Raw genomic sequence first — 10,573 nt, forward strand, 5'->3', positions numbered from 1 at the left:
TGAACCAAGTGATTTAAAATTGCCTGATTTTAAATATCTTACTTATAATCTTACTAATATTATAAATGCAAATGTTTAGATGGATGGATGGATATTTGTTTAAAGGTATCTCCAGAACGGCTGCATGGACTTCACTAAAACTTGGCATGGATGTAGAATGTTGCCTGGAAGAATACATAGCCTACAAATTAAGTTTTTTTTATGTTCTGTGCGGACAGAGTCTCGGGTGACTGCTAGTTACTCTATACAGTACAGAGAACAGTAAAACTAGCATAACATATCACATAAAATGATAAATCACACAGTGATTAAAAGCATAGATCTTGTTTAAATGTTGTAAAACTTGTAAACCGTAGACAAAACAATGCTGTAAAGTAAAGAAACTTTATTACAATTGAATTAAATATGGCTGGTCCCTTAAATGTTGTTCAAACTTGTATTTGGTGGTATACTTTTTACATTTATTGCCTAATTCATGTTTCAGATTGTTCAAGAAAGTGAGGAAAGACTCTCAGAGGAAGATGTCCATGCCATTATAGATTTGGTCAATGAAATCTTTCCGACTCCAGCGACTTGATGCTGTTTACTTACAAAATACATTGTTACATGATTTACAATAAAATGAAGTAAGCCCGCATTTGATTTTTTTACTTTGAATCATATTCCATTGTAGGTTAGTTCCCAATTTTCTCATTTTATATGAAATGCATAAGTTTTTTTCATAATTTTCATCATTATTCATAACATCTCTAGTGTTAAAAAAACAATTAAGGATATTGCTATTTAAATTAATTCAGGATTGATTTAAAATAGATTTTAATTTTTAAAAGCTTAAAGGATTCTGAACTGTTGCAAATAGATTTAATTGTTTCTTTGTTGTATAAATTCACACAGTTCAAGGACGAGTTTAAATGATTGTAGGATAGTGACAAAACCTGTTTTATAGTTACGCAAGTTTACAACATGATTGGGTTATCTTTTTTAGATTTGTCAGTGGGTTTGTGTGGCAATGAGTTGAATGTTATATAACCATGTTTGTTGAATTAATTCATTGGTGTTTGTAACATTTTATTATATCTGTCATCTTATTTGAAGGCCACAGATGTTATGTAATTTGTGGAAAATAACTAAAAGTGGTTATTAGCGCATTTTTTTTGGTAGTAGTAACTTAATTATTTTGATTAAAATTAAAAATGATATTTATATTTACATCTATGTGTTGTGTACAAGTTCTGTTATATTGTTGTTGTTCGTGATCTTTCTGACCTCGGTAAAATGTCATGCAGACAATTACAGGAATACAAAGACCATTTGGTCTTCACTTTGCAATGCAAATGTATGTTTGAATTAATATCCCTTTATAAACTTTTGGTATTTTATAATGAACAACTCAAACACAATGAACGAAAGATATTTTTGAAATAACCTCACTGGGGTAGGTGTTAATTACAACTTTGTTCTGGGTATCTCCGAAAAGACTGGACTGATTTTGACGGAAAGGTAGCTGATGCATGCGGATAAAGTTAGCTAGTATCTTTTGAAAAGAAATAACTTATTTTCCTTTTTTATTTAACGTTTCAGGTTTGGTGCCACAAACACTAAAGAAAGAAATTGAAGACCTAAAGAAAGCAAAGAAATGACGAAAGGTGTGTAGAATATCATTAAAATGGTTTTCATTGCCCCTACAAAAATATATTGGTACTTACTTGTTGCCTGCCATATCGTCTGAGTGGAATTTAAAAAAAAATCTAGTTAAGATGGTGTAGCTTTGTGACGGTGAAAGAATTTTTCAAATCGGTTCAATAGTTTTGAAGCTTATTCAATACAAGCAAATAATCAAATTATAATATCAGTATTGGTAACAACCGTTATCCTTGAAAATGACTGAGATGTTTTGTCCTAATGTTTGACATTATATGTTACAGTATCCCAGTTGCCTCGGCTGATCCTGTACAAAGCGGATGCCAGCCCTCCCTCCTGCGCTGTCAGGATGCTGGGTCATATCCTCTCCATAGACTTCCACTACAGAGAACCCAAACTGTTGCAGCTTGAACACAAAACACCGGAATTTAAAAAGGTATTAATGAAACATTAACTACCGGTGTTTTTAAGCTTACTTAAGCTAAGGAACTTGTAGAATCTTTAGTAACCTTTTAACTACTGAAACTGTTAATGTGAACTTTAAAATTTAAAATTTTACAATGCATCTTAACAAAATTAAAACATGTTATCTTAAAAGACTGATTACTTTTCCATTTAGAACCTTTTTTTCATTTAAAGGATATATAAAATTTATATTCCTGATTAATCAAAATCTTTATTATCTCCATATTCTCTTTATTTCTTATTTTAATACTTATTTCGTGTTCTTTCATTAGATAAATCCAATGGGGACAATACCAGTGCTGCAAGATGGTGATTTCATAGTTTCTGAGAGGTAAGTTTTACAAAATTTAATACTGGTGACATAAAAAATCCATTTTGAGGATTTTTTATAGATTAATCATCACCACTACCATTATCATCACAAAAAATCATCACCATCATCTTCAACCCTCTTTCCACTAATAAAATACCTAAGTCTGATGATATCTGCATTACATTTCCCAGCCACGCAATAATGCAGTACTTGACAGTTGCATACGGCGGCGAGCGCGGCGCGCAGCTCTACCCGCGCGCATTGCTCCATCAGTGCATGTACTTTGATGCAGCCATCATGTTCAACACTCTCAAGTCTATTGCTGTCAGTTCAACAAATATTTTAACGAAATCTTTTATATTTGCTGTCGAAAGGTTAAAATCATGGGTAAAAGTGACTATGGCTGCCAAAAGGTTAACATATAAATGCAAAATTTAACATTTCTTACATGCAGTTTTTTTTACTTTGTTTTTTTTTAACTTTTTTTTTTGTTAATTTCTAGCTGCCAACATTACTGCACGGTATGAAAGGTACGATAGAGAAACATTTGCAGAGTATTGAAGAATGTTATAGTGTGACTGAAGCGTACCTCCGCCGTGCATACATGATCGCTGACCACCTCACATTGGCAGACCTCTCCCTCAGCACAACAGTTGCCGCCTCACACATTATACATGAACTGGACTCTAACAGGTAATAGTCTTTTCAAATATCCTGATGGCTCAAGGCCATTGGTGCACTGCCTTCTCCCCGCATCCCTAAATCCCCTACATACTTAAATATGTGTTCTGAGCAGCGAAGTTAAGAGCCATCAACCTATATGAAAAACATTTAAACACACTGTGTCTTACGTAGGAAGGAAAATGTCCCCTTTTCTGTACATCGTCTCCTCTGTCCATTTAAGGCACGCATCTGCAACCTTTTAACTTATTGAAAACTAGTGAACGCAGTAATTTTGATATTTTAAAGATATGGCCGACTGTTTGTAACATTCTATTAAAAAAACTTATTAAGTATTAAATCTTATTTCCACTTAATTAGGTAGCAAGACAGACATATCTATTGTATACTGTCTTTACCTATATTAAATAACTTATTTTTTTTTGTTTCAGATTTCCTCGTACTGCTGACTGGCTAAGCAGAATGAAACAAGAAGATTTCTACAGACAAATAACTGAACCAGGAATGGCTTTACTAAAGAAGTTGTTATATAAGAGATGGGAAAAAAATACACATTAAATGTTATCTATCATATGGTTTTTGTAAATAAATCGTAGTCAAATGACGAATTTAATTTAGCTTAATATGATTGCATGGGGAAGACTGCTAAAGGTTGTGTACTTTTTATAATAAAATGTTATAAATAAGTAAAACCTCTTTTATTTTCTTGTACCCCCTTAATATACTTTTAAGGCGAAGGCCACGTATATATTTAACCTGGGGAGACTTTTTATACGAAAAACTAGAGGCTTTGAAAATCAGTATACAGTTCGCGGAACAATTCCAAGTCCATTATTTTTAAATTTGAACTTTGAAACATACTATAGACAGTAAAATATTTTTATTTAAGTTTTGAATATTATATAGAATTGACTTTTCTTACATCTGAAAAAATACTAATAATAGTACCAGTGCTATCTATTGGTATATTTTGTCTACATTTTACGACACATGAAACATAAATATTTTTTCATTATCTGTTACTAGATGGCGTTACTTGTTGGCTTTTTGAACAAGTTAAGCATGTTTGAACGTGAGAAAAATAATTTGTAGTTTTCATTGCAACTATTTACATATATAACTCAAGTGATACTAAGTTAACAGATCACATTCATTTGACTAAATTAAATAGCATAAAAAAACTAAGGTTTCAAAAAGATATTCAAATAAACATTCACTAGTAATTTACGCCATCTATTCCAAAAATTGTGAAAAACCGCTGGTATGACAAACAGTGTTGCCATTCAACTTTCGAACTTAGCGCTACAGAGAAGCAACATGCCCGATTGAGATTTTGAATTGTATCGGCTGGCGCGAGTGCGCTGCAAGCTCGAGTGGCAGAAACGTGTACGGCGAAGTGCGGTCGACTCGTCGATGCGCAGCTGTCCAATCGCGCTTGTCAATTTTTAGTTTTTTTCGAATCGCGTGTGTAAATAAACAACTTATTACTTTTCATTGCAAATAATGATGAAGTGATACAAATGTTTGTTTAAAACGTGTTTATTTGCAGTGGAGCTGAAGCCTTCGAAACCGTAACCGCTTCTCGCAATGACAACGGAGAGCACTCAGTTACCTTTAGAAAAACCGAAGGCATTTAAAATGTTTTTTATTGCCTAATTGATGCCTCAGTTTCGTATATAAGTGTTTTTGTAATAAGTAAGGACTACTGTGGTTTATATTGTGACATTAGTAAGGTTTTCGGTTCGACACGATAAGTCGTCTACACGTTTAAAAATGAGTGTTTTAAGTGGTTTAAGTAAGTCTGACTTCAAGACGGCAAGTGATGGACTGTTGGAGCTGTCCGAGGAGCGGCTCCGAAGCATCATGCGCACGGAGCCCATCACAGATGTGTACCACGTCGAGCAGACGCCGTTCGCAAGGTCAGCCACTTTGCCTTAACTCTACTTTACTCGTTATTTTCAAAAGTAGCACGTTCAACTTTCATAAGTTAACAGATAACGTTCGTTCTGGATAATTACGCTTTACAATTACTTTGTAACAATAATTGAAATACATATTTAGCAATAGTTTGTAATAAAATTTAAAAATTTAGTTTTAAAATCATGGCCAATGTTAATAATTTACAAACACATTCAGTATTATAGTAGTAAGCAGTTTGTGTCATAGATATGGAGAACATAGTGTACACAGCTGATAGTAAGTACACAGGACAGGATTTGTAGAGGAATGTGTATTCTCTATGGCTGTGCAGTATGTGCTAGAATACATTTATCTCAGTGCTCCAGATAAACATGACTGATGAGTGTCGAGTACCTTGATAATTATAGATAAGACAGATATTTTCGCCTTTTATTAGGACTATGGGCAAGAATGTAATATTCCAACGATATCTTACAGCAAAATATATTATTATAAATTGAATTATTCCATGGAAAGTTTTGTTGATTGATTACAAAAAAACTCATTCATGGCTCTACCTTGGCATTGTTGGATAATTTCAAAAAACTGTGCAAAATATAGTAAATTTAGTTAACAATGTCACCTTATTAAGAAGGAAAATATGTCAGAATAACAATAACAGACTTTGTGATCACCACAAGCAGTAGACTCTAGCTCTTCGGTATGGATATATGAGTTGACAATGACAGTTGTTACGCTATTGGAGACATGGATAGGTTAATAGTTTATAGTCGCAGATTATAAAATTTAATTATTTTGATGATATTTTTAAAAGAGAGAAAGCATTACTCAGTTGATTTTTTTTTGTAGAAAAAAGATGATTCAATATTTATGTAATTATTTCATATTTCTTTTAATTTCATTGTATCATTTAAAATTATAAATTCACTAAAATGTAACCTTAACACATTTACTTCATTGTTTGTAATTAATAATTAGTATCTTTTTAATTTGGGACAAACAAAGGTAACTTTAATGAGGTTTTTGTTCATTGATTTGGCCATAAAGAATAATTGAAATGCAATTGTTTTTTTTTAATTGATGTAATGAGAAATTGTGTAATTTTGTAATCTATTTTGCATAATATATTACCATTTAAAAACTATTATTTAATTAACTTATAAAAATTTAAATTATGTTGAACATAAGGGTAATTTAAGTTTATTAGTAAACTTAAATCCTGGTCTAATTATTTTTTCTTCAACGATACAGAAGATTTTTTTGGACGTTGGAATTGAATGAATGCCTGTGCGTATATTTCCGCTTGTTTCGTTTTTAACGGCTATCCTATATGATAAATTGTTTCGAAAGTGAATCAGAACACTCTTCCATTAACATAAATTAGATGCGAACTGCAAAGTTTTTTTATATCGAAGTAGAAACCGTTCGCGGTTGTGGCGCGCCGTAACGAAAGTGAAATGCTAGAAATGGAGTTACTCGATAGTATCGGATTATCGATTCTAAATCTATCGCGTAGTGAACGAAACAATGAGCCAGTTTCAAAGTAAACCTTTGAGTTGAGGTGAGAGTTGATTCTCTGGTTTGCGGTGAACCCTAGTGTCGGACAAAGGTCTCGGTGGCCGTAGTGCGATGTAATTCGACCAGCTAATGTTGAGCTCTCTTTGTATCGCGGTTTTCGCTTTCCGTTGTATTTATTAAAATGTTAACAATCTTTAAAGAATACGCGATAACGTTATCGAGCTTAGGTTTGTCCAAGTAAGATTGTCGAGTGTATTGTACGAAATAGTAATTGTTGAAACTTAAATTAAATTTTATATTGTCACTAGCTATCGCCCTCGACTCCGTCCCCGCGGAATTAATAAAAACAAACTTAATGAGTAACCTATATGTTCTTCCAGACTATGTTTTACATATGTGCCAAATTTCATCAAGATCTGTTGATCCGTTCAGCAAGGTATCCTTCACATAAACGTCCATCCATCCATCAGTGAGTTAAGTTGATAATATTAGTAAGATTGAGGTAATAAAAATTTGTCATGAGAATTGTTTTTGAATTGAAAACAAGTATTTTAATTGTACAAAAGACCTCATAATCCTATTGTTATATTATTTTGGTATAACTGAGACGTTAAATTTGTATGTTCCTTTTTCAAAATATTGTATTTTTTTTAATTGCGTCCCAATATTTATCTAGAAATTTAAATATCAATATAAGTACTGGCTGAAGTGAATACATATGTATGTACTCTCGAGGTATGTAAGTTTTATACAAACGTTATCACCGTTATTTTAATGCAATCTTATCGCACCACAGTTATCTAGAGGTGTTACAGATAAATAATATTGCGATACATTTTTAATTAAATCCCGCGATAAGGAAGTCTCGATCACGTTGCTCATCGTTATACAACATGTTTTTATGAATTTTACATTTGATGAATTTAATTAAAATTTTAATTGAATTATATTTGTCAGAAAATAGGCAAATAAATAAACAGAAGGTGCATAACACGCAAAACCGATACTCATTTTACTATCTTACTAATATTATAAATGCGAATGTTTAGATGGAGGGATCGATGTTTGTTTAAAGGTATCTCTAGAACAGCTGAAATGATCTCGATGAAATTTGGCATACTTATGGAAGATAGTTTGGAAGAATACATAGTTTACTAATTATGTCTTTTTTAATCCCGCGCGGAACGAGTCGCGGGAGACAGCTATTTTCTTTGAGTTACTTCTTTATGGTGATAAATTTTAGTAATTTTGTTTATTTCCTTAAAGAACATTATTGGCGATTCCTTTTAAGGCGACTTCATGTTATCTTGTACCTACCAAAGTTATTCCGGTACCATTTTTTTTATTTCAAAATGTTCACTTTAGTATCTGTAAACCATTTGTTTTGCTTGTTTTGACTTAATTAAGGCTTACTCAAGTTGATAGTAAATTTAGCTTTTATGGTTTGTACATTTTATCACTTACTCCAAATTTTAATAGCTTTAAAACGCATCAAATTGAAACGTACTTTAGAATAATTTTTCTAATCTGTATGGAAATATGATGAACAATTATATTTGAAACAAAGCTGAGAGTACTAGGTATTACCCTTTGGTGCGTTGGGGACGTGGTCGCAATTGACACGATTCAATAATGTAGCTGATAGTCAAATTGGGTTAGCGCGTGCCGCCTACTGCGTCACAGTGCCCCGGCGCGGCGGCGGCAGATAATTAGTGTTCTAATATATATTGCAACTTAGTGGACCAATGTGACATACTTTTAATTACCTTTATATGAGAATAAGGGAATCATCGTGTGTATCGGACCATTCTTACTATGATATCAATGTGTACCGTGTAAAGATCAATAAATTTTTCTCTTTATGATCTGGTCTATCGATTACGAGGACGTTTAGTGAAATTTAGCGTTTCAACAAGTACGTTGCACAGTTCCCCTAATGCGTAATGCTGTTACTGGCGTTGGCTCTCGGACGCGGGCGGTCACTGGTATTTACTCGACGCGACTTCGCCCCTGGCGGCTCGTTTCCCGGGAGCATGGCGTCGTGAGTTTTTACCCGTCCGCCGACGACACCGCTGCTCAGATGCAATCGGTGACTTTCTACAGCTGAGCGTCGGCCGGCCGCCGGTTTCACTTTCGAGCGGCGCCGGAATGCGGCCGGACCTCCGACCCGCGTGTGCGTGTCACCTTCCCCCGGCTCCCCACGCTCCCAGCCCTTCGTCGAGACGAGCGTCGCGACTATTTTGCACGCCGAAGTCTCTGCAGCGTACTAATTGCTCAACTAATCACAATGTGTCCCTTTACGGCGTGCACCGTTGCGCGCTCCGCTCGTCTCGTCTAAATACGACACAGGGTCGCTTTTAAATTAGATTCGACATGCGGCCCGAATACCAGAGATGTATTCCGACGCCGGCTATCCGCGCTAATATCTTATTCGTGTCATTAGTGCGAAATGCCAGCCGCTTGGCAGCGGCGGGCACCCCGCGTGCCGCGTGCCTGCCGGCCGATGCACCGCGACCCAGCTAAATTCGGGACTGTTGCATCACGCATCACTTTCAGTTTCGTTTGTCACTCGGCTATTTTAGATGGAGTGTCGATTATTAGAAATCCGTTTTTAGAGGCGGCCGCTCGAGACGCCCGCGCACCTCCGTGACTAACTCCGCCGGCACGAGGAAACCACTACCGATCGATTTAGCTGACGGCGTAACCTCGCCATGTCTATTTAAATACGTCGAGGGTTAAAAGAGTATACAATAAGGCTAGATGCGAGTTTCAAAGTCAATGTGCGAGTATGAATCGATGTATGGCGACATGCAGTTATCTCGAGTTTGCGGAACGCAACCCGATCCGTAGCGAGAGCGCGAGGGCGAGGCCGCCACGTCCGTCGCCGACGCCGTCGCCCCACTCTGCATCTCACCTATTTTGTGTTTCCTTTATGTTCACGTTTGTTTACTATTTTTGATCTTCTTTATTATTTTTCATAGCACAAAACTGGAACCCATTAGAAGTGAACGGGTATAGCATATGTCAAATTGTGTTTTGTGAAAATCCGGCAACGGGATGTAATCCAGAGCGGAGGCGTCCTTCAAGAACAAGGCCGCCGTTGGCGAATGTATTATCACCTACTTAAGTAATGTCGGCCGAGTTGTGCAACAGTCGCGACACGTGGGCGACGACGACGGCAGAACAATCGCTTTGCGCGCAGCGAACAGGAATGCAGTCCGCCGATATGATTACAAAACCGCGTGTAACGGTGGGCCAATGTCACCGCGGCTTCTGTCCTGATATCTGATTGTCTCTATGGTAATGTGCAGTGCGCTCGCATCGCGCATTCGTCGCACGGTCGCGTAGGCGACTGGTTTCCAGAGGCGGGTCGGGCTGCAAACATTATGCGACGCCGCGTAGCGAAAGTCTAGCCGACCTTCGCTGCCTAGATATGGCCGAGTAATAGGTACCGCCGGGCTCGACACACCCGACGTCGGATTCGAGTCGAGATACATACCAGATAGACATGGCTATATCGGATAAATATGTCGCGACACCGACTGAGTACTCGTAGCCTAGAGATCGCATTCACATCCATGTTTCCGATTGCATTTCGTGTATCATCGGTTACCTAATGCGACTACGCTCTTATGAACTTTGGTCCCAGAGCTTATAATCAAACGTCAATAAACAACATTGCAATTATTTCTCTCGGCATCGAGTGGAATAATCACTCGTTGAGAAATTACTGTTGCGATATCATCAAGCAGCGGCTGCGCGATGTTAATATTTTTAGAAGCGGCCATCTCGAGTGCCCGCAGTGCCAGGTTGAAGATTGTATCTTATCAGTTGTTCGAGTGACTAATTTTAGAGTGAAACGGTATGCCAGCGAGTGCATTATGTCTTCATGTATTCGAGCGCTCTCTTTGAAACATCGGTCGTGACATTATTGATGCACCAGCGGAATCTTCGCCGTCTTTATGATTTATTACGTAAGCGATGATAAAATCTTTTAAGGTTTATTGCATGTGTACCGGGACAGTGTGTTAGTGG

The 10,573-nt window shown here is 36.4% G+C and overlaps 2 protein-coding genes across 6 annotated transcripts in view; both read left to right on the top strand.

The window, feature by feature from the left end:
• Positions 1–637, top strand: part of LOC106127231 (RNA polymerase III subunit I) — a 1,797-nt gene extending 1,160 nt beyond the window's left edge. The window contains exon 4 of the mRNA XM_013325308.1: positions 485–637. Within this exon, the coding sequence (XP_013180762.1) occupies positions 485–577 (93 nt within the window). The 3' untranslated portion in view covers positions 578–637. The remainder of the gene's footprint in view (positions 1–484) is intronic.
• On the top strand, positions 607–3,744 carry LOC106127230 (glutathione S-transferase 1). 5 transcript variants are annotated; one of them, XM_013325307.1, is made up of 7 exons: positions 607–626; positions 1,582–1,646; positions 1,926–2,077; positions 2,379–2,437; positions 2,611–2,743; positions 2,922–3,112; positions 3,532–3,744. In XM_013325307.1, the coding sequence occupies exons 2-7, from the start codon at positions 1,637–1,639 to the stop codon at positions 3,656–3,658; spliced, it is 672 nt and encodes a 223-aa protein (XP_013180761.1). In that variant the 5' UTR covers positions 607–626; positions 1,582–1,636; the 3' UTR covers positions 3,659–3,744. The 5 variants fall into 5 exon arrangements, with proteins under 5 accessions (XP_013180761.1, XP_013180760.1, XP_013180757.1 ...); XM_013325306.1 differs by lacking the exon at positions 607–626 and adding an exon at positions 864–1,157; XM_013325303.1 differs by lacking the exon at positions 607–626 and adding an exon at positions 1,166–1,500.
• The last annotated feature ends 6,829 nt before the right edge of the window (positions 3,745–10,573 follow it).

This window comes from Papilio xuthus, unplaced genomic scaffold, assembly GCF_000836235.2.
Source record: "Papilio xuthus unplaced genomic scaffold, Pxut_1.1 DF824888.1, whole genome shotgun sequence".
NCBI lineage: Eukaryota > Metazoa > Arthropoda > Insecta > Lepidoptera > Papilionidae > Papilio > Papilio xuthus.

Coding starts and splice junctions, on each gene's coding strand:
- LOC106127230 (XM_013325307.1), top strand. Junction 2,438..2,610: donor GATTTCATAGTTTCTGAGAG/GTAAGTTTTACA, acceptor TACATTTCCCAG/CCACGCAATAATGCAGTACT. Junction 3,113..3,531: donor CATGAACTGGACTCTAACAG/GTAATAGTCTTT, acceptor TTTTTGTTTCAG/ATTTCCTCGTACTGCTGACT.